General features: G+C 50.5%; 2 protein-coding genes across 4 annotated transcripts in view; one reads left to right on the top strand and one right to left on the bottom strand.

Annotated features, from left to right (window-relative positions):
* Positions 1-5,407, top strand: part of Ubr2 (ubiquitin protein ligase E3 component n-recognin 2) — a 101,109-nt gene extending 95,702 nt beyond the window's left edge. For 2 of the 3 annotated variants that reach the window (XM_070023731.1, XM_070023730.1), the window contains exons 45-47: positions 25-195; positions 1,433-1,534; positions 3,139-5,407. In XM_070023731.1, coding sequence (XP_069879832.1) covers positions 25-195; positions 1,433-1,534; positions 3,139-3,280 — 415 coding nt within the window. In that variant the 3' untranslated portion in view covers positions 3,281-5,407. The remainder of the gene's footprint in view (positions 1-24; positions 196-1,432; positions 1,535-3,138) is intronic. The other variant, XM_070023732.1, reaches the window with a different exon arrangement.
* Positions 5,408-10,473: 5,066 nt separating this feature from the next.
* Prph2 (peripherin 2) lies at positions 10,474-25,766 on the bottom strand. The gene is made up of 3 exons (XM_070023346.1): positions 25,186-25,766; positions 15,224-15,470; positions 10,474-10,708 (listed from the first exon to the last, which is right to left on the bottom strand). The coding sequence occupies exons 1-3, from the start codon at positions 25,764-25,766 to the stop codon at positions 10,496-10,498; spliced, it is 1,041 nt and encodes a 346-aa protein (XP_069879447.1). The 3' UTR covers positions 10,474-10,495.
* Between the last annotated feature and the right edge of the window lie 1,179 nt (positions 25,767-26,945).

Raw genomic sequence — 26,945 nt, 5'->3', positions numbered from 1 at the left:
ACTTGTTATCTTTGTCCCATGGAGGTGTCCAAAATCAGGTGGCGATAAGAGCAGAGCCCCAACTCTGTGCCTTGTGTGTGGAAGTCTTCTGTGTTCCCAGAGCTACTGCTGCCAGACAGAGTTGGAAGGGGAGGATGTAGGCGCCTGCACAGCTCACACGTACTCCTGTGGCTCTGGGGCTGGCATCTTCCTGAGGTAAGGACCTTCGGGGGCTTCTTAACTATGGCTCTGCTCAGTTTGTTCCTCTTGAACAATTGACACAGAAATGACAGCATTGCGAAGACTTTGGAGACTGCCGTTCTTCATGCTTGCTTGTAGAACATGAGTCATTGCTCACGTCTCACATTGGGTTTCTGGCCACTGTCATTTCTTCCCCCACCTCTGTCCACAGCTGATCATTCTGTTCTGTTTCCTTCATGTTTCCCTCTAATGTGACACTTCCAGCTGGACTCCTTTCTCCCCTTCTGTCATGTTCTGGCTTTTAGATTTTTGCCTCTACCCATACGCCACAAACTGGCATGTGTTTGCTGGTTCAACAGTGTACAACAACAGATAGGAATTTCTGTGTAGTAGGCATTGAGAATGGGATATTTTCCAAGTAGACCAGACTCCCCACCCTGAGGTTGGGGCTGTAGCTTAGTGGTAGTTGAATATTTAGCATTCACGTGGCCTTGAATTTCATCCTCTGCCCTTAGAGCTCATTTTCAAATGAGAGACAAATATATGAAAAAGACTGAGAAGAATTTAGGCAGGGAGGTGTGTTGGAAAAGAGGGGTCAGACAGAGGAGCTTATGAAATGGGAACCAAGGAGTAGAACTTTAGATCTGGGGATAACTCCCTAAGAATATGATCTTCCTTTTTTTTTTTTTTTTTGGTCCAGTCGTAGGGCCTGAACTTTGGGCCTGAGCGCTGTCCCTAAGCTCTTCAGCTCAAGGCTAGCGCTCTACCACTTGAGCCACAGCGCCACTTCCGGTTTTTTTCTTATGTGGTACTGAGGAATCAAACCCAGGGCCTCAGACATGCAAGGCAAGCGCTCTACCACTGAGCTACCTTCCCAGCCCCAAGAATATGATCTTCCAATGAAGAGCTAAAGAAAGGAAGGCAGCATCCAGGGAGGACCACTAGTACCCAGTTGCTGGTGTGGAGTGCCTGCCCTGTTCAAGACAGACTGGGGTCTCTGGGATGGTGTACACAAGGGAGAACTGGGCATGATGGGACCTAGTGACATGTGTGGTTGAGATGTTTAGGGTTTGAAATAGAAATGGCCTGAGTCTGAACTCCTCAGACTCTCTTCTTGGTCAACACAGGGTCGCTCTGGGCCCCAATCATTTCCTAAACAGTAAGTTCTCACTGAATATATAAGACCTCATCCCATTTGGAACTGTGTACAAATCTTAGTTACCAATGTATAATTATATGAATCTCTCTACAGAGTTCGTGAATGTCAGGTGCTATTTTTAGCCGGCAAAACCAAAGGCTGTTTTTACTCTCCTCCATACCTTGATGACTACGGGGAGACAGACCAGGGACTCAGGTAAAGGCCTGTCCTGGGTGAGCCAAGCAGGCCTGCAGTCGGCCTGGGTGTGTTACTGTGTACTTTTTTCTAAGAAGGGGACCTGGCTGCCCGCCTTGTTGTTCTTCCAGCCTTGAAATTTCATGAGGATGATGAAAGCAACTTGATTCCATTTGTCCTCTAAAGATTGGTTTGAATTGCCACATAGGCCCACACCGTCCTACCCTAAGCTGGGGAAGCTATCTGACTCACATGCTTTTCCAGAGAATACCTAGGTTCTTGGGGTTCATGATGCTCAGAGTTGTGTTTGTCTTCCTGCGAAAGAGTTAGGATCACTGGGAAGTGGTGCTGGGGCTCAAAATGGTAAAATGCTTTTGCCTTGAGCAAAAAAGCTCAGGGACAGTGCCTAGGCACTGAGTTTCAAGCCCCACAACCAACAAAAAAAAGTAAACTTTAACTGGTGACTTACGCCTGTAATCCTAACTGCTTAGGAGGCTGAAATCTGAGGATTGTTGTTCATAGCCAGCCTAGGCAGGAAAGTCCGTGAGAAAAATGGTGCTATGTTCAAAGTGGTAGAGCGTTAGCCTTAAGCAAAAGAGCTCAAGGATAGCGCCAAGGCCCTGAGTTCAAGCAAATGATTGGGGGGCGGGGGGAATTGAGGTCACAGATTCAGCATCTACAGAACAAAATTTCATGGCATCTGAGGCTTAGGCACTTCTACTCTGGAAGCTTCTAGTGGTCACACGCAAAATGCTAGCAATTCATTGAGTACTGTTAAAGAACCTGTTTTACACCTTCCCTTTTGTCCAAAAGAAATAAGAACCTGGGGCTGGGAAGGTGACTCAGTGGTACAGTGCTTGCCTTGCATGCATGAGGCCCTGGGTTCGATTCCTCAGCACCACATAAGCAGAAAAAGCCGGAAGTGGGGCTGAGGCTCAAGTGGTAGAGCGTTAGCCTTGAGGTGAAGAGCTGAGGGACAGTGCCCAGGCCCAGAGTTCAGACCCCACAATCGACAAAAAAAAAAAAAAGAACCTGTGATGTAACATGTCTGCCCAGGATTGAGTAGTCAAAACTTGAGGTCTAGAAAACCAGGCAGATAATTCGAAGATCTGTGTCCAGGTACTTGGGTGGTGGCTATGCCATCGTGCCTGGCTCTTCCTACCGCCCTGAGGAGTGTGAGCAGCTCAGGGAGACCAACAAAGCTGCACTTGGGGGTTAAATTAGACTCAGCACTCACATTTGGCTGCTGCTGAAACCTGTGGCTGGAAGATCACAGTAATTCTCCTTTCCCTCTCTCTTCTGCTCCCCTTGCCCCCGTCCTGTTTTTACATTACCCATAAAAAGAACAACACAGATTTTAGCCTCAACCCAGCCCTCCAGAACCCTCAGCTCACTTCACACTGAGTAGAGGCCAAGTTTAGGTACCTCCTCTTCTCAGCACATGTCAGCTGCTCATCAGCTCCCCATACCAAATCTTTTCTCTGTGTGTGTGTACAGCCACTTACAGAACAGAGTGTTGCAGAGGCTCTAAAACCAGTTAATTTGTACTTTTCCTCAACCAGGAAGGATTGGGGATGCTAGGTGAATAAAGCATGCATCCTGAGTAACATTTGTCTTCTTTCTAGACGAGGAAATCCCTTACATTTGTGCAAAGAACGATTTAAGAAGATTCAGAAGCTCTGGCACCAGCACAGCATCACAGAGGAAATTGGCCATGCACAAGAAGCAAATCACACACTGGTTGGCATTGACTGGCAGCATTTATAATCCCTTCACTACCCAAAACATTGGAGTTTTGTAACCTAGATGGCTTTTCAAGAACAAAAGTAGAAATATGTTCTGCTAAAGTCTAAAATAAATTCTTTATTTAAACTTCCCTTCCCAGTTTTATTTTTATAGTTTGTGGCTCCAGGACTGAGGAAAACGTTGCTGTCAGCAGATATCCTTGCACTGTTGCTCTGTCCCTCAGATGTCACTGCCTGGTTCCTAAATTCCAGAGAAGAAAGAACTTCCCTTCCTGGACGGGGCATTGTCCCTCTAGGAGTCTGACCACCATGACCTGCCAGTCTTCCACACATTTCCCATCATTGGTCCTGGTGAACTTGGGGCTGACTGGTGCTGCTTCAGCAGAGGCAGGAAACTAGGCTCTGTGGCCCATCAGGATCAGACTGTCTGGCTCCCCTCAGCGCTGGTGTTCGCCTCTGCTGCCAGGACCCTACCTCCAAAGCAAAGCCGTTGAATTTGAAGATGGGATTCCCTGCGCTGCGTGGTTCGGACGCGCTCAGGACCTGTGCAGGAGTGCCTAGGGAGGTTTTTTACAACCTGTGGAAGGTTGGCTTTTTTGGATTATTTTTCCTATTTTTGCCAAGACCTTGGCTTTGAGAGAAAAATTTGCATAAAGGGCTTTTTGGAAACAAAAGAGGAATCTCCCAGTTTTTCAGACAGTCAACTTTTCTGTTCTTTCTAAGGTTGAACCCAGAGCATCTTAACTCAGATGCTAGCACAACATATGAAGGCAGTTTTTGAGATTCCCCACCCACTGTACATGTCCTACTGCTTACCTCTGGCTCCCCTCCTATACTCCTGGGTCAGTCTGCACACCCAGGCATTTGATTCTTTTTAAAGATGTCATTCTTACTGAGAGGTGCCTTTCTAGAATGTCAGCTGCTTAGTCATATGACTCCCAATCTGATCACACAGGTACTTTTGTGTGACACGTGTGCTGGGAGCTTGAATACATCTACAGTGACACCAGACTTAGCACAAGAATTTTGAGCCTTCCCCCCACATCCCCATCCTAATGCTTGAAAGCTCACAGCCCAGGCGCTACCCCTGAGCTTTTTTTACTCAAAGCTAGAGCTCTACCACTTGAGCCACAGCTCCATTTCCAATGTTTGGGTAGTTCATTGGAGATAAGAGTCTCAGACTTAACTTCCTGGGCTGGCTTTGAACCATGATCCTCAGATCTAGTCCCTGAGTAGCTAGTATTACTGGTGTGAGCCATCAGTGCCCAGCCCATTTTGAGCTTCTCTTAGCATGGGGCAGAGTCCAGCTGAATGACACGTGGCTCTTGGATTTTTTAACAAGTAGCCCTTTGACTTGGCTTTTCTGAATCACATCTCCAAGTTCTGATCCTCTCGGCTCTGCACCATCAGACCAGTGCCAACCTGAGGATGAAGGAGCCACATCTCTCCAAGGCCGTGTGTGAGAAGCACAGCTTAGAGGCCGGATTCATTGCTTGGCACTGCTGGATTGCTACATGCAGCTCAGAGGAGGTCCACCAGGATAAAAGTGCGGATTAGAACCCATAGCTCTCCCTGTTCCTGACCTTTCATTTATCCACGTCAATCCTTAGGACAGTGAATGGCATAATGTTTATCTTCACCCTTGACACGTGCAGTTTCATTTTGGGTTTTTTTAGCTTGTAAGTTCAGCTAATTAAAGCTTTTCTCTGCTCACCTTGCTTAAACTAAAACCTTAAGACCAGGACTCTCCTGTGAGGGGACATTAGCATTTTCACAAATCATGAAAATACTGCAGCATTAGGGCCTGAGTCCACTGAGGCCTGGAGTTAGCGGGAGTTGCCCTGGATCCTCAAGATGTCAGAGAGCCTAGGGTGAGTTACCCTGAAACAACATCACACCTTTTGATTTCCTGATGTGAAGCTGCTCATCTTCCCTACCTGCTGAAGCATCTTAATTTTATGATTTGTTCCGCATGTTTTATGTTTATTGTAGAAATGTTTATATAACAAAACTTGCCTTCCATATCAGGGAAAATCATATCTGTTTAATAAATTGGCTATAACTTTTCATATCTGTGGACAACTTGTAAAATTGGGAATGTACCATATGTAAAAAGTTTAAAGATACCCAAATAAATGCTTTAGATGTTGACTTTACTCTGAGCTGGCCTGCATCTTGCTGTTTTGTTTCTCATACCTAACCGCCACAGCAGCATTCCCCATATCACCTTGCTGCAGAAAGTGGGACATCTATATTAGTGTGAAATTTAAGAGGCTTATATTATTAGTGTCAACTACAGCCACTTAGCCAAGCCATCCTGACCTTCCCCAAGAAAGCTTAGTCATTACTTCTGCTGATTAAGTTCCATATTCTTCGTCTGTGACAGCTTGTGACTGTTTTGGACCATTTCTGGCTTCAGCTCACAAGGCAATGAGGTACTCTGACGACCTGCCCCAGATGTAAGTTCTGCTGTCTGTACCCAGTGACCTTGATCCTCCACACTTTGGGCCTTTGAGACTTGAAGGAAGCTGTGTTCTGTTCATAAGGAAGTCGTTGCTTGTGAGAGTATGCGCTTCAGAATCCTCTTTAAAGGAAAGCATCCGATAAAGATTGAGTTTCCTTCCTGCTCTTTCCCACTTCCTTGTCCCTAAGGCTGTCCCAACTGACTTTGAGCCCCTCCCACCCGTTCCTTGCTCATTCCCTGCTTTGGTTTCTCAAGCAGGTTTATTGAGGTGGAGTTTACGCTCAGGGGAGGTTAGCCCTTGTTAACCTGCACTTCTGTACCTGCTGACAAGGGCAGCCAGCACAAGTGAGAGATCTTACAGTTCCGTCATCCCAGAAGGTTCCACACTGCCCCTTGTACTTGGCTTTTGTTCCTGTCCCGACTGTGGCTCCCAAGTGTGGGCTGCTGTCCCTCAGCCTCCTGCAGAGTGTTATTTAAATGAAATCTCAGGAACCTTCCAAGTCTGCCTCATGGCTGCTACCCAGGCAGGCCCTGGTAAAGGACTTAGGACGCATTTGTGACTACTGCTACAAGCATACCTATGCAGGTTTTTGTATGGCCCTAAGTGTTTGAGGAGACAGCTGCGGCGTGTGTGAGCACGGCATCCTTCCTGCTCCCAACACTGCCAGCCAGCCCTGTCTTCACCTACGAGTGGGTGAGAGGCCCTAATCGTCATGGTGCACCATTGCCCCAGCTAAGCTGCAAACCTGCTGGCCTGGCGTAACAGGTGCCCAGACTGGAGGAGCAGGGAGCATGCCAAGCAAGTGGCTAAGCTCACTAATCTGTATTGAGGTCACCTGGGATTTACCTGCCCACACTCAGCCTTGGGCATGAAGCATATTGCGAGAAGTCATAAATTGTTGAGCTGAGGCTACAAATTCCAGATTATATAGTTTCTTATGTGACCAACCAAAGCTATCACCATTGAATTTTGGCGGTGGGGGGGAGGTTGGCAGTGCTACCTTTTGAAAGGTCTCATCATGCTTGACTGGCACTCTGCCACTTTAACCACACCTCCAGCCTTGCTTTTTGCTTTTTATTTCAGAAAGGCAGCCTAGCAAACTTTTCTGCCTAGACTGCCTTCAAACTACAGTCCTGCAGATACCAGCCTCCTGAGTAAGGAGGATTGCAGGCAGGAACTGCAAGTGTTTGGAAAACTGGAAGTGTGGCAGGCAGAGGGAGGATCTCGTCTGAAGCCAAGCTAACAGGAGTCTTCATCTGAAAGTAAACTAAGGGCTGGGAATGTGGCCCAGCGGTACAGTGCTTGCTTAGCATTCATAAAGCCCTGGGTTCGGTTCCTCGGTACCACATACACAGAAGTAGTACCTGTGGCTCATGTGGTAGAGTGATAGCCCTGAGCAAAGAAGCTCAGGGACAGCACTCAGGCCCTGAGTTCAAGCCCCAGAACTGGCACACAAAAAAAAAGCAAGCGGATTAGGAGTATGACTTGGGTGGTATAGCAGGTAACGAAGTGTGAGGCTCTGAGTTTGATCTCCAGTACCACAATCTGTCAGTTCCTGGGCTAGGGACACAGCTAAGTAATACAGCACTTACCTGCCCTACTTACAGCCTAGGACTAAAGGAAAGAGCATCTTCAGGCAGTCTCTAGTACTTAACTCAGCCCAAAGCTAGGGTCAGTTGATAAAACTAAGATTTAACCAAGCTCCTTGGGAGAAATGAATACCCCACAAGCCCTAGGAAAAACCACAGTCAGGCACAAGGAAGAACCCCCTTCTGGGGTACCAATTGCTCACCTGTAAGCTACGCAGGAGGATCATGGCTTGAGGCTAGCCTAGGCAGAAAGTTCATGAGACGCCTATCTCGACAGAAAAGACTTGGGCATGGTGGCACATGCCTGTCATCCTAGCTACAGTGGGAAATGTCAAAATGTGAGATTTTTTGCCTCAAAAATAACCAGAACAAGAAGAGCTGGGGCCTCTTGAGTTCAAATGGTAGAGCAACTTCCTAGCAAGTGTGAAGCCCTAGGCTCAAACTCCAATATCCCCCAATAAAGGGAATAGACAAATGACCCGTACTGGCTACCTGAGGCCAGGTATAGTGAGTTCCTCCAGCGGGTGCTCTGTATTGGAGGCTGGATTCAGGTACTCAGATTGCTCCTCGTTGTCTAGGGTGTGCCCTGCCCCTTGGACATTCAGATCCAGACTTGGGGGGGCGGGACGGGGGGAGTGGTGATGCTTTGGCCCAGGCAGAAGGGAAAACTGCACTTGGTGCTAGGATGGGAACCCAGGGCCTCACACATATTTGGCAAGCACTTTACCCCACCCAGCCTTAGTTTCGGATTTCTTTTAATCATGAAGTTAAAATTACATTAAAATTTCCATTCTGACTCCAATTCTACTAAATGTGAGCTATTTAGATGACCCAGGAATCAACTTCTTGTAGAGGAGGGGGCAGGAGGAGAGGCTGGTAACAGTTACAACCCTCCAGGAAGGTTCTGTGTGTATGTGTGTGCGCGCTTGCGTGCACACACACATGTGCACGTTGGCACTCTGGCTTCAATGCAAAGCCTGGGTGCTGTCCCTTAGTTATTTTCAAGGCTGATGATGCTCTACCACTTGAACTACAGCTCTACTTCGACTTTTTGGTGGCTAATTGGAGACAAAGAGTCATGGACTTTCCTGCCCGGGCTGTCTTCAAACCAGGATCCTCAGACCTCAGCCTCCTGAGTGCTAGGATTACAGGCGTGAGCCACCGGTACCTAGTAAGTTGGTTCCTTTTAACAAATCCTAGGTAGAATTCAGTACCCTGTGCTACATGCTGTTGAATGGGCTAAGACGGTCATTTAACAAGTGGTTCGCGTGCAATAGAATTTTTAATATGTTACACAACAGTTGACAGCGCATTCTCACATCCAGGCCTGGAGGAACACTTTCTCGAGGCTTCTCAGCACTCCTGAGAGATGGCAGGAAGCTAGGGGCCCTTCGCTGGAGAGGGCCAATCTGGCATTTCGGGAGGGTCATTCCTTGGTCTGAGACTCAGACATCTGAATAAACATGGGACCAAAGTCTGATGGGATGTCCAGATATCTTCAACCAGATCTACGTGGGAGAATGAACCCCGGGATACTCTGCAGGCCGCACCAGGAGTCTACCTTCTCTCTACTGGAGAGACTGCAGCCCCATAGCCTGGTCCCGAGCAGAGGTAAGTGACAGGCGCTCCCCTTCCATCTTCTGCCTCTTGCCTGGCTTTGACCTCTAGCCAAGCGGGTCACTTGGTCTTATAAATGTTCCACTGGTGAAATGCTGAGCCCTGCCTTCCTCTGGTCCCCCCTGACCTGGCTGAGCTGAAATCATGCTCTCCTTGCCCTGCAAACTTGCCTGTCTTCTGCCAGAGAAACAACACTCACCCAGGTGCGAGGTCAGAAAGACAGGCTGTCCCGGAGAGTCTGCCCTCATCCAGAATCATTCAGAAATAGTGTGCTGGAAGGGACACTCCTTGAAGAGTCAGGCTCCTCAGCTGGTGTCCCCAGGAGGCCTGGTCTCCAGTGTGGACTCTCATGTGACTAACACTCCTGGACAATAATTGTAACCCAAGGCTTCCTAAGAGAAGCCACAGACAATTGATCACTCAAGAGGTGGAGGGTTGCTGGAACGTTCCAACAGCCCATAGTTTACTCTGGGAAAAGTGACTGAGGCCCTGAGAACAGAGCACAGAAGCAGACTTTTCTCTATTTTTGGTGGGTGAAAGTAATCCTCACCTCAAAAATTCTCTTGCAAAAAGCCGGGCGCCAGTGGCTCACGCCTATAATCCTAGCTACTCAGGAGGCTGAGATCTGAAGATCGTGGTTCAAAGCCAGCCCAGGCAGGAAAGTCCATGAGACTCTTATCTCTAATAAACCACCAGAAAACCAGAAGCGGTGCTGTGGCTCAAGTGGTAGCGTCTAGCCTTGAACTGAAGGACAGTGCCCAGGCCCAGAGTTCAAGCCCCATGACCGACCAAAACAAACAAAAATTCTCTTGCCCCATACTAGAACATTTCCTGTAGAACTGCCTTCCAACATCAGGCATTCATCAAACAAAATGGCCCAGGCTGTCTGTATTGGCATTAAAAATAATAATAAAAGTATTGATCGATGGTGGTTTGCACCTATAATTCTAGCTAATTGGGAGGCTGAGATCTGGAGGATCATGGTTTGAGGCCAACCTGGGCAAAAGAAAAACGTTTACTAGCCTCCATCTCCAAAGTAATCAGCGAAAAGCAGGGCTAGAGCCATGGCCCAAGTGGTAGAGCACCAGCATAGAAAGCACAAGGCCCTGAATTCAAGCCCTAATACTATCAAGGAAACAAAGACAACATGGCCATTACATTTTTTTTAGACTTCCCTGTGTTTATGGGTCCCGGGATGATGCTTTGAAGGTAGAATGAAACATTTTGGAGCTTAAAACAGGCAAACTCTAAAGGGGGAACACCCCGGATGTGGTCAGTGGAATGGGTTTCGCATGCTAAGAGGTGCGTCCTGGACTGGTCATCCTCTGTTCCCATGTCAGCGTGTCCACCATGAGGGCACACACCGGGCAGAGGGCCTGCGGGGAAGTCCACAGGACTCACTTGCCACTAGCTTTAGGGACCTGGGACTTGCAATCCCACCATCCAGAGGGTCTGTCGGACGGCCAGCCTTCCCGGGAGAAGCAGACGCTGAGTTGGACAAGGGGGGGTTCCACATTTCCTGGAGTCCGCTACTCAGTGTTCAGGAGGGGAGAGGCCCCGGGGCCGTCACCCAGCCTCGGGGGCCGGGCCTGCATCTGCGCCTTCCGCTTCCACCTGGTTGCCTTTGCCCAGCTTTTTCAAGCTCTCCAGAAAGGCCTTCCAGGTCTCGGGCACGCTCTTCTCCAGCAGCCAGCCCTCACTCTCGCACTCGGGGTCCTCTGGGTTGGACACGCCTTCCAGGGCCGTGTGCAGGTACCGCAGCCCGGCCGTGATGCTCACCTGGGAGACGGGATTGGGGGGGGGGGGGGCGGGGGAGAAGCAGACTTAGATGCTAGAGTCAGAGCTGGGAGCCACCAGCCTGTGTCTCCCATGGCCCAGGAAAATACCTAAACAAAGGGCGACACCACGATGTCGGCATTGGTGACAGCCTGACCCCCTCACCCTCGCCTGGCCCCAGTGCTCAGGGTACCAGCCTCCTCTCCAGCCTCATCTAGGAATCCCCACTTCTCCCACTCCATCCACCAGGGCTTCTGTGGGAGCCACAGCCCTCCTGTCCCCACTCAGTGCTTATACCCATCCACTGTTATCTGTCAAGAGTATTGTTGCTTGGGCTGGCCATGGTGACTCACGCCTGTAATCCTAGCTACTCAGCCGGCTGAGATCTGAGGATCACAGTTCAAAGTCAACCCAGGCAGGAACGTCCTTGAGACTCTTAGCTCCAATAAACCACCAGAACATCCGAAGTGGAGCTGTGATAGAGTTCTAGGCTGGAGCAAAAGAGCTCAGGGACAGTGCCCAGGACCTGAGTTCACACCCCAGTACTGGCATGAAAACTAAAGTCAGCTGTTTTCTGCAGGCTTTATGGTGGAGTGTGGTTTCTTTCCTTGCCTGTTGTTTGGTGAGTGTGGTGATGAATGGATTCCAGTAATGGATCATGTGGATCTGTGCGCTAGCATTCATTGTGGCAGCGGATGCCAAGAATGCCTGGCTCGGAGCCCAGCCTGGCACTTGTCTGACCATGCCCTTATTCTCCAGTTTGCAGATTGCAGATGGCACAGCCTCTCACCTCCTGTGCCCGCCCCACGCCACAGAAAACGCGGCATGCTTCTTAACCTGGTAAGCTGTTTCTGCTGTGTTCACCCATTTCCACCAAGGACCAGGTTGCACTCTGTACTTCCTGTGCGAATGGACCCAGCTGCTCTCCAGGAAGAACGGCCGACCCTTGGTGCATCTCATTTAGCCAGTACCCCAGCTCCTGGAGCACGCCCAGGGGCACAGCACCTCAGTGAGGATCTGCTCCTTTAATGCTCTGGGAACCATTTATCATAGCAGCACCTGAGGACAGCACCTGACCAAGTTTTGGATTTGGTTATTATCAGATGGAAATTTAGGAAACTATTTTGGTTTGGTTTTGTTGTTTTTTGATGCCAGTCCTAAGCCTTGAACTCAGGGCCCGGGAATTATCCTTGAGCTTTTGTGCTCAAGGCTAGTGCTCTACCACTTGGGCCACAGCATTACTTCTGGTTTTCTGAAGATAAGAGTCTCAAGGACAAGCCGGGCGCTGGTGGCTCACGCCTGTAATCCTAGCTACTCAGGAGGCTGAGATCTGAGGATCGCGGTTCAAAGCCAGCCCGGGCAAGAAAGACCATGAGACTCCTATCTCCAATAAACCACCAGAAAACCGGAAGTGGCGCTGTAGCTCAAGTGGTAGAGCGCTCGCCTTGAGCTGAAGAGCTGAGGGACAGCGCCCAGGCCCAGAGTTCAAGCCCCACGACCGACAAAAAAAAAAAAAAAAAAAAAAAAGAGTCTCAAGGACTTTCCTGCCTGGGCTGGCTTTGAACCAGGATCCTCAGATCTCAGCCTCCTGAGTAGCTAAGATTACAGGCGTGAGCCACTGGCACCAGGCTTAGTAAACTATTTTAACAGTGGGAAAAGTCACCCCTTCCAGGAGGTCCTCACAGGGAGGCTGTCCGCTCTGGCTTCTTGGCTTTCCTGAAGGAGACGTGCCGCAGTGTGAACTTCACAGTTGGTCATGGTCCTCCCTTTGGTTTGCTTTGGTTTGATTTGTGCCAATATTAGGGCTTGAACTAGTGCCTCACACTCTTGCTCAGATTTGTGCTCATAGCTGACACTACCACCTGAGCCATGCCTCCAGTTCTGGTTCATAAGTGAGATGTTATCTCCTGACTGGCTCAAGGCTAAGGTGGAATACTGTCACAGGCCTGGGCCCATGTGCCCATCATCGCTCTCTCCACTAAAGGCCTTGGGGAAGTCAAGGGGCATTCACTCTGTACCTGGGAGCCATCCTAGTGAGCCAGGCTCCTAGAAAGCAGTGAGCTGAGACACAGCCAATGGGACTCCATTGCCCACTGATTCTGTTCTCCTAGCGGGTGGGCAGGGTCTGGTCCTAAGCTAGCAGTAAACTGCTCTCATTGGACTTCCTCACCCCCTAGACTCCGCCGTGAGGAGTGAACAACCAATAGAGGGTAGTGAATGTGCTCTGCTGGTCGCTAAGTGTACAAAAGCCTTCCTGGTGATCCGCCCCCCCTAGATGTCTTGAGATGAGTGGCAGCAGCCACACCCACAGCTCCTCCTATGAAATCTCAAGGCACTGAAAGCTTGAACCTCCATGGAATCTCCTTCCACAGGAAAAAGTTTCTCTGCCTAATGTTTCTGAGCATGTGTATTTGGATTCTAGAGTCTGGATTTTCTTTGATCAAGTGTACCTACCTGTCAGGCACTGGTGGCTCATGCCTGTAATCCTAGCTACTCAGGAGGCTGAGATCTGAGGATAGTGGTTCAAAGCCAACCTGGGCAGAAAAGTCCACGAGATTCTTATCTCCAATGAAGTACCAGAAAACTGAAAGTAGTGCTGTAGCTTGAAGTGGTAAAATACTAGCCTTGGGCAAAAAAGTTTGGGAAATAGCTCAGGCCCTGAGTTCAAGCCCTACAACCAACAAAAATAAAAATAATAATAATAATAATACAGGGCCGGGAAGGTAGCTCAGTGGTAGAGCGCTTGCCTTGCATGTATGAGGCCCTGGGTTCTATTCCTCAGCACCACATAAGCAGAAAAAGCCAGAAGTGGTGCTGTGGCTCAAGTGGTCAAGCGCTAGCCTTGAGCTGAAGAGCTGAGGGACAGTGCCCAAGCCCAGAGTTCAGGCCCCACGACCACTACCAACAACAACAAAAACAGAGACCCTAGATGCCATGCACTAGTAGCTCCTGCCTATAGTCCTGGCTACTCAGGAGTCTGAGAATTGAGGTTCAAAACCAGCCCTGAAGGAAAAGTTTCTGAGATGCTTATCTCTAATAACTAAAAAGCCAAAAAGTGGAGCTATAGCTCAAGTGCCAGCCTTGAGTGGAGGAAAAAGAAAAAAAAAAAAGCTATGTGACAGAGCTCAGGCCCTGAGTTCAAGCCTTAATACTGGCACACACACAAAAAAGAAGAAGTAGTAGTTTGAATCTAGTGCTCTGAGTCTCCCAGTACCTTGTCTTCTATGGGCTTGTGGGCTGTCATTCAGCACCTAGAACAGCGCCTGGCATGTGATTGGTGTTTGAGAATTCTCCCTTCCGTGAATGAATGAATGAATCAATCAATCAATCAATTCAATTCAATGCATTCACTGGGAGCCTGCTACGTGTCAAGTTCCAAAGCTGCAGAGAGAGGAACTAAGCCTTATAGACAGCACACGAGGAAATTAATTAGCATGTCATACTGGTCAGAATCTCAAGCAGCACAAACCAAATAGCTCCCATGTACTGAAGATCCCAGTGTACACATTACTGGATGCATTGTCCCCAAAGCTCAGTGATATCACCCTCATTGGCCAGAGAGGCTAAGCACCCGGCCAAGGCCTTCTCGGAAACGGGAAGCATGGGACAAAGCTATAAGACAAGCTAAATTATAAGCCAAACATTAACTCTTTCAAAGTATGTGGGGTCGGGCTAGGAAGTTGGCTCAGTGGTAGAGTGCTTGCCTCGCAAGCATGAGGCCTTGGGTTTGATTCCTCAGCACCACATAAGCAGAAAAAAGCCGGAAGTGGTGCTGTGGCTCAGTGGTAGAGCGCTAGCCTTCAGCTGAAGAGCTGAGGGACAGCTCCCAGAGTTCAGGCCCCACAAAAAAAAAAAAAGTATGTGGGGTCATTTCTATGAGATGCCAAGAATAGATGGATGCACAGAGCACTAAGGAGAGCTGGCGGAGGGCTGACAGGGCGGTGGAACAAGGAACAACTGCTGGAGAGGCGAGTGTGTCCCTGAGTGCTAGGAATGTCCTGGCATTAGCTTGAGATGGCACTTGTGTGATATTGTGAGTGTGCTCAATGTCACTGAATTGTATGCTTTAAGTAGAAGTTTTATATTAATTTACTGAAATAAAGTAAGCTGGGAATTGGGGGCTCACACTGGTAATCCTCCCTCCTCAGGAGGCTGAAACTTGGAGGATCAAGGTTTGAAGCCAGTCCAGGTAGAAAATTCTGCAAGGCTCCATCTGGGCTGGCGGCTCAAATAATAAAGCACCAGTATTATATGCAGGAGAGCTGAATGAGAACTCAAGGCTCTGAGTTCAAACCCCAGTTCTGACCCAGAATTAAAGTGATGGAGCTGGGCATTGTGGTGCATACCTATAACCCCAGCTGAATGGGAGGCTGAGGCAGGAAGAACATGAGTAGAGACACTGAGGTTCAAGTCCAGTGCTCTGACCTACAATGAAGCCAGAGGCTGGGCTGAGGCCTGGCCCCACACCACTACACTGAGTGGACCACAGGCCCCCTCTTCCACATCCAACCGGCCTACCTCCAAGAGCCAGACCAGGAGCGTGGCGACGCCCATGGAGTTCATGAGGCTGCTATAGTAGCTCAGCAAGGCTGCCCTGCAGCCGCGCAACCAAAGGTTGAGCTCCTCGGTCTGGTGGTCGTAGCTGTAGTGTGCTGAGTTGTTGGTGAGCTGGTACTGGATGCAGGGCCGTGGTGAGCTGGGGTTACAGCAGCTGAAAGGGACGCCATCCACCAGGTACCGCCCATCCACATTGCTCTTGATGCGGCTGCAGGACAGACAGACAGCCTGAGTCAGCCTTCCCAGACTTCTCACCAGGCACCAGCTCCTCATAACTCCAGAAAACCTGCATCTTAAGCCGGGCACCAGTGGCTCACGCCTGGAATCCTAGCTACTCAGGAGGCTGAGATCTGAGGATCATGGTTCAAAGCCAGCCTGGGCAGGAAAGTCTGTGAGACTCTTATCTCCAATGAACCACCGGAAAACCGGAAGTGGTAGAGCACTCTCCTGGAGGTAGAGAGCTCAGGGACAGCGCCCAGGCCCAGAGTTCAAGTCCCATAACTGACCAAAACCAAAAACGAAACAAAAAACCCCGCATCATTACTCCCGCACTTGCTCATGCATAGCCACTGAGCGTCAGCCCGTTCTTGGCACCGCAGATGGAGGGAGGAGCACACAGCCGTATCCCTGCCTTCCTGGAATGTATGTTCTAGAAGGCAGAGGCTGGTAAACCAAGAGGCAAATAAAACCCAGAAACGGAGAAATCTTACCCTGCCACACCAAGCACCCATGGCTCATGCCTTGAACCTAGGTACTTGGGAGGCTAAAATTGGAAGGATCACACTTCGAAGTCAGCCTTGGAGGGAAAAAAAAAGTTTGCAATCCATCTCAATCCATCTCAGTCCACCTGCCACCCTGAACTATGCGGGAGGTGAGTTTGGGAGATCACAGCCAGACCAGGCAGAAAAGTCTGGAAGACTCAGCTGAGGGAATCTGAATGTTCACCTAGGAAGCCTAAATAGGTAGGTAGATTATGGCCCAGGCCAACGCTAAGCCAAAAAACAGGGCTGGAGATGTAATTCAGAGGTAGAGCACCTGTCTAGCAAAGGAGAGTCCCTGCGTTCAAAACCCAGTACTTCCATTTAAAAAAAGGATCTTTGCAGCCAGGCACCACTGTAATCCTAGCTACTCAGGAAGCTGAGATCTGAGGATCATGGTTCGAAGCCTGGGCAGGAAAGTCTGTGAGACTCTTATCTCCAATAAACTACTCAAAAAAGCCAGAAGAGACACTGTGGTTCAAGTGGTAGAGTGCTAGCCTTGAGCAAAAAAAGCTCAGGTACAGCATCCAGGTCCAGAGTTCAGGTCCCAGGACTGGGATGTTTGCATCTGTGAGGATGTGGTCTTGTTTTTGTTTGTTCATTTTGGTGTTGGTCCTGGGGCCTAAACTTAGGGCCTGGGAGCTCAGCCTTAGGTATTTCACTCAAGGCCAGCATTCTCCCACTTGACCACAGCTTTACTTCTGGCTTTGTGGTAGTTAATTGGAGATGAGTCTCTTGGACTTTCCTGACTGGCTTCAAAATGTGATCCTCCAATCCCAGTCTCCTGCAGAGCTGATCATGTGTTTCTTTAGAGAACACCACACATGGTGCAGAATTCAGAGGCGCTCCAGCAGGCCTCAGCATGGCTGTCTGGTGTCTGCATGACAAAACTTACCCAGTTGCACACCTAAGATCTATGCACGTGTTGTGTGGGTGTTGTCTAAGTGACAGAGCTATGCAAGAGTCATGCACTACTCAATAGCAGCAGACATGCACAACCCAAGATTAAAAACCATGAAACTGTTAAGTAAGGTTTTCAGTGGTGCTCACTGGCATGGTAATCACACTCTTTAAAATTCTGTCCAGGCTTAGGAAGGTGGTGGCTTAATGGTAGAGTGCTTGCCTAGTATGCATGAAGCCCTGGGTTCGATTCCTCAGTACCACATACACAGATAAAGCCAGAAATGGCACTGTGGCTCAAGTGGAAGAGTGCTAGCCTTGAGCAAAAGCAGCTCAGGGACAATGCCCAGGGCCTGAGTTCAAGCTCCAGGACCAGCAAAAATAGATACATAAATGCTGTCCATATGCTGGAGACATGGTCTGAGTGGTAGACTAACGGCCTAGCAGCATGAGGCCCTGTATTCAAACCCTAAAAAAAATAATTAAAGTTCCAAACATTTCTTTGAAACTGGCACCAGTGGCTCATGTCTTTAACCCTCTCTTTAGTAATCTGAGAACTGAAGATCACAGTTCAAAGCCAGCCCGAACAGAAAAGTCCATCTGTGAAACTCAGCTCTAATCACCAAAAAGCTGGAAGTGGAGCTGTGAATCAAGTGGTAGCGCCCCAGCCTTGAGGAAAAAGGTAAGGGACAGTGCCCAGGCCCTGAGTTCAAGCCCCAGGACCTAGACACACACACACACAACTTCATCTTTTCACTACAATGCAAGCCTCCCGTCCTGTCCCTCCGCTTCCAGGGCCCGCCATGATGATGTCACTTGTGGACAGGAAGCTTGGGCTCGGGTTCTGCAAATGTTAGGTTTCCCAAACCAATCCATGGCGTTTCTGCTGGGTTCTACCCATTCCGTACCCAAGGATGCTTGTGTTCTTCCCCTGTGCTCACTCAAGCATGGATGTTAGTTATTGTGCATGTAGCAAATATTTCCAGACAGTGAATTTCCAGAGGCCACTGTGTGTGTGTGTGTGTGTGGGGGGGGTGATCTGTCTAGGTCCCTGCAGTCGATCTCCCTCGGGGACGGGAGAGTCTCTCCTCACAACCGCACCCACACAGCTCCTACATTTGAACATTGAAAATCTAACCAGGTGCTTGTGACTCATATCTACAGTCTCAGTGATCTGCGAGGCTGACATCAGGAGGAAACCTGGCCAGCCCAGGCAGGAAAGCGAATGAGACGCCATTTGATGGAAATACAGTGAGCGTGGTAGTATATGCCTGTCATCCCAGCCACAACGGGAAGCCTAAATAGGCTGAAGGATAAGCATGCACCTGGGTAGGAATGGAGTCCTTACCTAAAAAGAACCAGTCCAAAAGGGCTGGAGATGTGGCTCAGTGGGAAAGCACCTGACTAGCAAGCGTAAGGCCCTCAGTCCAAACTCCAGTACCACCAAGAAAAATTTAAAAGGTACCTAGCTTGGTATTGTTTTAATTTCCATTTTGTACTTTATGAGCCAAGTAGAGCATCTCTCTCTCTTTTTTTTTTTTTTTTTTGGTTGGTTATGGGGCTTGAACTCAGGGCCTGGGTGCTGTTCCTGAGCGTCTTTGTGCTCAAGACTACTACTCTACCACTTGAGCCACAGCGCCACTTCCAGCTTTTGAGTGGTTAATTGGAAATAAGAGTCCTACGGGGATTTTTCTGCCCTGGCTGGCTTTGAACCGCAATCCTCAGATCTCAGCCTCCTGAGTAGCTAGGATCACAGACGTGAGCCACCTCCAGCACCAGACCAGGTGGAGCTTCGTTTGACATGGCCCATTGCCTACAGAACAGATGGCTGGGCACAAGGACACTGGGCAGGGATAAGCGCAGGATGACCCAGGGTTGACTCCTGCCCCGCCCCCTCCCCTGAAAGGCCAGTGACATTGCAGGGACCCAGTCACTTGGGAGTGGGTGGCACCAGCTGGCCAGCTGTGGGGCCTGTCCTTGAGGGCACCTGCTGTGGGCGGGTGTGGCCAACACGAATGAACTGTAGCTTGTTCCGTCTCCCAGGCAGTGCCGTGGGTGCAGGGAGAGCAGAGTCCAGTCTGGCCAGCGCCCGGGTCAGTCCTGGGCCAGGGCGGGGCAGGGAGGTCTTCAGCATGTGGCGCTGGTTTTTTTTTTTTTGTCGGTCCTGAGGCTTGAACTCTGGGCCTGGGCGCTGTCCCCTCAGTTCTTCAGATCAAGGCCAGCACTCTGCCACTTGAGCCACAGTGCCATTTCCAGTTTTCTGGTGGTTTATTGGGGCTAAGAGTCTCATGGACTTTTCTATCTGGCCTGGCTTTGAACCAAGATCCTTAGATCTCAGCCTCCTGAGTAGCTAGGATGACAGGTGTGAGCTACTGGCGCCCGGCTATGACTCTTTACTTTCTTCATGGCCAGCTGCCCTGGCCATATGTAATAGAACTGAATCTCAGGATGATCCCTCCATCTGGGACACACCTGTCATCCTAGCTACTCAGGAGGCTGAGATCTGAGGATCACGGTTCAAAGCCAGCCTGGGCAGGAAAGTCCATGAGACTCTTACCTCAAAAAAAAAAAAAAAAACTACACAAAAAAAGCCAGAAGTAGCAGTGTGGTTCAAATGGTAGAGCACTAGCCTTGAGCACAAAGAAAGCAGGGAAAGCACCCAGGCCCTAAGTTCAAGCCCCAGGAACAGCGTGTGTGAGTGCGTGCGTGTGTGCGTGCGTGCGTGTGTGTGTGTGTGTGTGCGTGCATGCGTGTGTGTGCGTGTGTGTGTGTGTGTGTGTGTGTGTGTAATGATTCCCTCCCTGCCACTCCCAAGAGCAGCCCACACACTGGCCTTCAGGCAGGGCCTCGCTCCCCGCTCTTCTTTCCTTTCTGACCGGCCAGCCGCCCCGGGCCTGCTTGAGTGCCTGCCGCCATGCCCCCTAAGTCACATTTGTGAACAGTGGGGTTCCACACTCTGTGTGAGGTGGCTGTGCTGGCATCCACCTCATGGTGGAAGGTCCCCTTCTCCACTCACAGTCCTCTGGCCAGGGCCTTGAAAACCACTAGAAGATTCTACACTAGAGGAAGTCAAAGAACCAGAGCCGCCCAGACCAGGTGGCCGCACCCCTGACCTCAGATGGAACTCTCCAGAGCTTCTGGCCTGGGCAAGGTGAGGTTTCCCCTCCCAGTCCCCGCAAGCTGGGCCTCCCCCGCCGCTCCCCCTGTCCCTCAGCCAGGGCGAACCTTGAACTCCTGCCTCACCCCCCGCGTGCCTCACGTGTCGGCCAGGCCTGGAGTGGCGAGGCGACGCTGGCAGAGCCCTGAGCGGCCTCCACCCGGGGCTGGCCTCACCCCATGCTCTCCTCGCCAGCCTCCTGAGGACAGGCCACCCGAGCTCCCCAACCACAGGCCATGTCCTCTGAGACTGTCGGGTTCAGGCCGTGGCTTAGGTCTCCCTCCCCGCTCTGCAGTGCTCCGGGCTCCCTGAATCTTTGTTGTTGGTGGTGGTGGTCATGGGGCTTGAACTGTGGGCCTGGGCACTGTCCCTCAGCTCTTCAGCTCAAGGTGAGCGCTCTACCACTTGAGCCACAGCGCCACTTCCAGTTTTCTGGTGATTCATTGGAGATAAGATTCTGGGATTACAGGTGTGAGCCACCGCGCCTGACCTCTCCATGCATCTTGCACATAGCCACCCAGGCTCTGTCAGTGTCTAGTGTTTTCCTGTTGCAGAGGAGGCTGGGAGGTCCGGGGAGTCGCCCTTCCCCAGCTGTCACTCACCTGGCCTAGGCGGGGTTGACGGGTGACTCATCACCCCTCCCACTCCTTCCCAGCAGTCTTTCCTTATTGATGTATTGATTCACCTGCTAAATTTGCTTCTTCAGGAGAAAAATCTGACAGAATGCCTTGTGCAGGCCATCTGGGGCGGGGCCTGCGCAGGACGCCGCACTAATCCTTTCGTGGTTGTTTTGTTTACTGAGTGTTGCTAATGTAGTTTAGCTGGCCTCCAACTCTAAATCTTCCTGCCTCCTTCTCTGAAATGCTGGGATTATGGGCTGTTTTACCTGGCTACAAGAAGGCTTCACCTTGCTGAAGACCCTGCAAGTCCCAACACCCCCCCACCTCCCTCCCCCCCAGCCTCAAAGAGAGCAAGTTTGAAGGCTGGGAAACAGCCGCTGCTGTAAATAGCTCACCACTTAAGGCGCTCTGCTCCGGAGGCTTTGTCTTAAGAGGTCTGGGAGGCCCTAATCCGTGTTGGAAAGAGGGCAGGCTGTGAGTAAACAAGGTGACAGCCCTGGGGGGAGGGGGGCTATTTTCCAGAGGTGTGACACCTGAGAAGCGGGGCCCACCTCCTCCAAGCTTGGCTCCTCTCCAGGGAGCCCCAGCCCTAATGTAAGTCCAAAGGAAGGTTTGAGAACCACAGACCTGTCCCCTGACGCCCGGCTCGCAAAAGGGAGATAAATGTACTTATTCTTCCGTGGAGCCTTCTGGAGAGCTGGTTCTGTCACATAAACTCATGAGCGGGGTGTGGTGGCTCACACTTATACTCCTAGCTATTTAGGATGTTGAGATCTGGAGGATCATAGTTCAAAGCCAGCCAGGACCAAAAAAGTAGAGACCCCTTTATCAAACCATAGCTTAGCACAGTAGTGAGTACCTGCCATCTAAGATGCTACACAGGAAAGCATAAATGGGAGGATTGAAGTCCAAGCTGGCCCAACCAAAAGACCCTATTTAAAAACTAACAAAAGCAAAAAGGACCGGACACTTGGACTGCTCAATGTTTAGACTCCTGCTTAGTGAGAGACTCTGAGCTGAAACTCTCACACTACCAAAAACTAACACATTAAACAGCGTTGGGAAGGCAAAAGCCAGAAACTCCTTCCTAGAAATTCAGCTAAAGGGAAAATAAGAGAAGTGAGACGGACAGGAGCAAATCAGAGCGACTGAAATGCTGGCCCAGGACGCACATTCATTCCTTGGAATAGGACGCAACCACTAAGCGGGATGGTGGCGAACGCTGTGCAAATGTTAGACGATCAGATTGCAAAATAGAACACCTGGCTGCATTTCTACTATAGTTACCCCTTGCGATTATGAAAATAGGAACAAGACTGAGTCGAATGTGGAAACAGCCATGCCTGGCTTGAATTTCTTTTTCCTGCTTGTTTTTAAATATTGTCATTATATGTTTTGTGAATTGAGGGGAGGCGGGACAAAAAAATTGAGGCACTTATTTGTGGGGCTTTGAGGCACAGAGGGAGTTGGTCTTTGTTCCAGCCTGGTGACTAGCACTGAGAGCCTCACATTTGCTCAGCTTGCTTGTTCCTAGCGGGGGCTCTATCACTGGAGACTGCCTGTTTTCTGACTCATAGGAAATAAAGGCTCTCAGACTTTTCTTCCTGGGCTGGCTTGGAACCGCAGTCCTCTAAATGTTAGCCTCCTACTAGGAAGAATTACAAGCATGAGCCACCAACTCCTGAATGAAGTCGTTTCAATTATACTAAATATTTGCTTGGAAACATGCTTGAATCCACAGGTCACTGGAGTGGAAGGACTGGTCATCTCCTCACTAGGAACAAAGGGGCGTGGGGTTGCACAAGTAAAATAAGTCAGTGCCAGGTACTGGTAATCCTAACTTATAAGAAAGAAGAGCCAGGAGCCGGTGGCTCATACCTGTAATCCCAGCTACTCAGGAGGCTGAGATCTGAGGATTGTGGTTTGCCCAAGAAGGAAAGGTTGTGGGGCTTGAACAGGGCCTGGCTTGTGTCCCTGAGCCTCTCTGTGCTCAAGGCTAGCGTGCTACCACTTCTGGCTTTTTTCTGAGTAGTTTATTGGGATAAGAGTCTTAGGGACTTTCCTGCCCAGGCTGGCTTCAGATTGTGGCTTCAAACCAGCACCTGGCCCATGAGGCTCCTCCTCCTCCTCCTCCTCCTCCTCCTCCTCCTCCTCCTCCTCCTCCTCCTCCTCCTCCTCCTCTTCTTCTCCTTCTCCTTCTTTTCCTTTTTCTCCTTCTTCTCCTTCTTCTTCTGCTTTTTTTCTTTTCTGCTAGTCCTAGGGCTTGAACTCAGGGCCTGGTCACTGTCTCTGAGCTTTGCCTCAAAGCTAACATCCTACCACTTGAGCCACAGTGCCACTTCCAGCTTTTTCTGTGTATGTGGCACTGAGGAATCAAACCTATGTCTTCATGCCTGCTAGGCAAGCACTCTACCACTAAGCCACATTTCTAGCCCCTGTGAGATCCTTGTCTCCAGTATATTACCAATTAAGTTGGAAGTGGAGGGGCTGAGAAGGTGGCTCAGTGGTAGAGTGCTTGCCTTGCATGCATGAAGCCCTGGGTTTGATTCTTCAGCACCACATAAGCAAAAAAGCTGGAAGTGGTGCTATGGCTCAAGTGGTAGAGCACTAGCCTTGAGCTGAAGAGCTGAGGGACAGCGCCCAGGACCAAAGTTCAGGCCCTACAACTGGCAAAAAAAAAAAAAAAAAAAAAAAAGCTGGAAGGAGTTGCAGTTCCAATGATAGAGCTCTAGCCTTGAGGGGAAGAAGCTCAGGGGCAGTACCCAGGTCCTGAGTTCAAGTCCCCAGGACTTGAAAAAAAAGTATGGGGGTGAGGGTGGAAATATGTCAGTGCCTGTCTCACCAGACCCTGAGTTCAAACTCCAGTATTGGTCCCCCAGAAAGAAAAAAGAGGATTGTGTTTAAATGTCATAGTAAAAATACAATTAATTTATCCTAATAAAAATATTTTAGGGGCTGGGGATGTGACTTAGTGGTAGAGTGCCTGCCTAGCATGCATGAAGCCCTGGGTTCGATTCCTCAGTACCACATAAATGGGAAAAGCCAGAAGTGGCGCTGTGGCTCAAGTGGTAGAGTGCTAGCCTTGAGCCAAAGAAGCTCAGGGACAGCGCCCAGGCCCTGAGTTCAAGCTCCAGGACTGGAATTAAAAAAATGTTAATGGCAGAGTAGGCTTGTCTAGCATGCCAAGCACCCTGGATTTGATCTCCAGCACTGGGGCGGAGGGGGGTGGGGAGAAGAGAAAAAAGAAAAGAAAGAAATAGAGCTTCAGTAAAGCTTTCTGAAGAGCAAAGAACCTTGGCAGAGGAACTGATGAACCTTTCCCTTTCCTGCGCCCCGGGCCCTGGCCGCTCTGGGCTGCTTCCTGCCCCTGGCCGCAGCCCCTCGAAGGGCAACTGAAATAAGTCTCAGCGGTGGCTTGTGCTGCGCCTGCGGGCCTGTCCCCTCGAAGGGCGGAGCCCTCCACAATCCTCTCCTCCTGAGATTTGCGGCCATAATCTCCATCCTCAGACCCTAAAACCCCCGTGGTGACCTTCACGCGCACTGCCCTTTCCACCCCAGCGGCTCAGCCAGCTCTTTGGGGCTCAGTCACATCTCCGCTTCAAGCCATCTTCTGCTGCTCATGTACCCCTCAAGTTGGAGTCCCCCTTGGGGTTCACCAGACTGCCTCAGAGGGAAAATTAACTGAGATGTCAGCCCAGGGCTGTGTAGAGCTGGACAGAAAGAAGAGGGAGAGAGAGCGCCCCAGGCTCAGGCAAGCTGTGCTGCCCTGGGGAAAAAAAAGATCCCTCCTGATACAAGATAAGAGTTCTGGTAGAATCCAAACCCAGAGCCCTCCATGGGTTTCATTTGCCATATGCCAAGAAGGCTTTAGGAATATTTCCTTGTGTTTCAAAAGTAAACACCAACTGGCATTAAATGAGCACCTACTGTATACCAGGCTCTAAGCAGAGCTAGGATCAACCTGTTCCAGAACCATCCCTTGAAAGGTGGCCAAGCAGAGGCCTCGAGTTGCCAGAGACCTGCTCAAGGTCACCAGCTCATTCATTCACACACCAGGAATTCCACAGCAGCTGGGGCTGTCCTCACCCCTGGCCCTATCCAGGGAGGAACGGTATGGACCGGATTGCACGGGATCCAGGAAAAACTCCTTGGGAGAAGGGGATGGGGTGGAGAGGTTGGGAAACCGGGGAACACACCAGGAAGTGTGAACTAGTGGGCTAACCTCACCTCTTAGGCCTGAATAAGACAAGTAGTAAATGTCTGGGCACAGCCTCCCCCCTGCAGTCTGCCCCTTCCCGAGTGGATCTCCCTCCTGGAGCCGCCTCTGAGGGCCATTTAGACAACTGCCCCCTTTCCTGTCATCTCAGCCAGATCCTAGAGGGAATCATCTACAGCTGCCATTTTCAGGAGCCCCTTCTAAGTTGTGCTGGGTCCCCATGGTCCCACATTTATTTCCCTTCCTCCCCCAGACCCCTGGGCTGGACTCACTCTTTGACCTCCTTGGAGGAAAAATCCAGGTAGCGATTACTGATCCACTGAATTTCAAACCAGTCCCGGAAGCCATTGTTGCCGCAGCACTTGAACTCGATCTGCAGCAAGTCGATGGTCTTCTTCATGAAGCAGCGGCCCGGCGTGTCTGTGTCCCGGTAGTACTTCATGCCGTTCCGCAAGCCCGTGGCCAGGGTGCTCTCGAGAGAGCCACGCAGCACGAAGCAGCAGAGGGCCACGAGGAAGAGGAGGACGTTGAAGAGGACACACACCGCCAGGTACACCTTCAGCCACGGCTTCCACTTGGCATACTTGGCAGGATCCAGGGCGTCGTAGCAGATCTTGCCAGCCAGGGAGTTGAAGACGCAGGACAGGAGCCCCACCCCAATCAAGGAGTTGGGGACAAAGTGACTCTCGGAATTATTCATCACCTCGCTCCTCTTCCGCAGTTCAATCTTCAGAAACAGCCCGAGGCTGAAGAGGATGATGCCAGCCAACACCGACAGCCAGTTCAGGAGCCACAGCCCCTGGGCCAGCTTCACCCGCTTCTTCTGATCGAACTTGACCTTGAGCAGAGCCATCTTTGTCAAGCGCGGGCCGGGTGGTCTGGCGCGCACAGCCCCTGCTCAAAGCCTCTGTGAGCTCGGGCTGGCCACTCAGGGCCTTGGAATGGGAGCCGATGGTCTGAGCTGCAGGGAGCTGTCCCGAGGGTTGCCCATGTTGGGGGCTCCCCTCCCCAACCTAGGACCCCCTGTTGACTGAGTAAGCGCTGCTAGCAAGGGCTGGTCAGGGTGTTGTTCCTTCAGCTCCCTTCCAGCTAAGCAGGGACTGCCTGAATAGGGCAGATTACAAATGGGATCCTCAAGGTTCTTGCTAATCTCTTTAACCAGCTTCATCCCATTAGATAAAGCTGTGCGGGCTCAGAACACCAAGGAGCCTCGGTGGACACGTGGAACCAGAGAGCTGTGAAGGCAGCTTCGGCAATCAAGAGCAGAACATGGGAAGCTGGCCCCAGGAACGGATTGCCCCTGGTGGACTGGCTCCGGGACAGCCTGTCCTGAAGGCCATTTCTCAGCAGTGACTTCAAAATGTAGAACTTTCTTTCTTTCTTTTTTTTTTTTGTCAGTCATGGGGCCTGAACTCTGGGCCTGGGCGCTGTTCCTCAGCTCTTCAGCTCAAGGCTAGCACTCTATCACTTGAGCCACAGTGCCACTTCTGGCTTTTCTAGCTTATGAGGAATCGAACCCAGGGCCTTATGCATGCAAGGCAAGCACTCTATCACTGAGCCACCTTCCCAGCCCCAAAATTCAGAACTTTCTGTGGGAGGAAAGGCATCAGAATCCAAATTTAAAAAGAAATGAAGCGGGCTGGGAAGGTGGCTCAGTGGTAGAGCGCTTGCCTTGCATGCATGAGGCCCTGGGTCTGATTCCTTAGCACCACATAAGCAAAAAGAAAAAAAGTGGTGAGTGTGACTCAAGTGGTAGAGCACTAGCCTTGAGCTGAAGAGCTGAGGGACAGCGCCCAGGCCCAGAGTTCAGGCCCCATGACCGGACCCCCCCCCCCAAAAAAAGAAAGAAGTGAAGCTGGCTCTGTGGCTTAGTGGTAGAGTGCTTGCCTAGCATGCATGAAGCCCTGAGTTTGATTCCTTAGTACCACAAAAACAGAAAAAGCCCAGAAGCAGTACTGTAGATCAACTGATAGAGTGCTAGCACTGAGCAAAAGAAGCTCAGGGACAGTGGCCAGGCCCTGAGTTCAAGCCC

The sequence above is a fragment of the Dipodomys merriami genome, unplaced genomic scaffold, assembly GCF_024711535.1.
Source record: "Dipodomys merriami isolate MVZ:Mamm:240054 unplaced genomic scaffold, mDipMer1.0.p SCAF_16, whole genome shotgun sequence".
NCBI lineage: Eukaryota > Metazoa > Chordata > Mammalia > Rodentia > Heteromyidae > Dipodomys > Dipodomys merriami.
The sequence above is the reverse complement of the archived record's forward strand: the minus strand, read 5'-3'. Positions and strand labels throughout refer to the sequence as shown.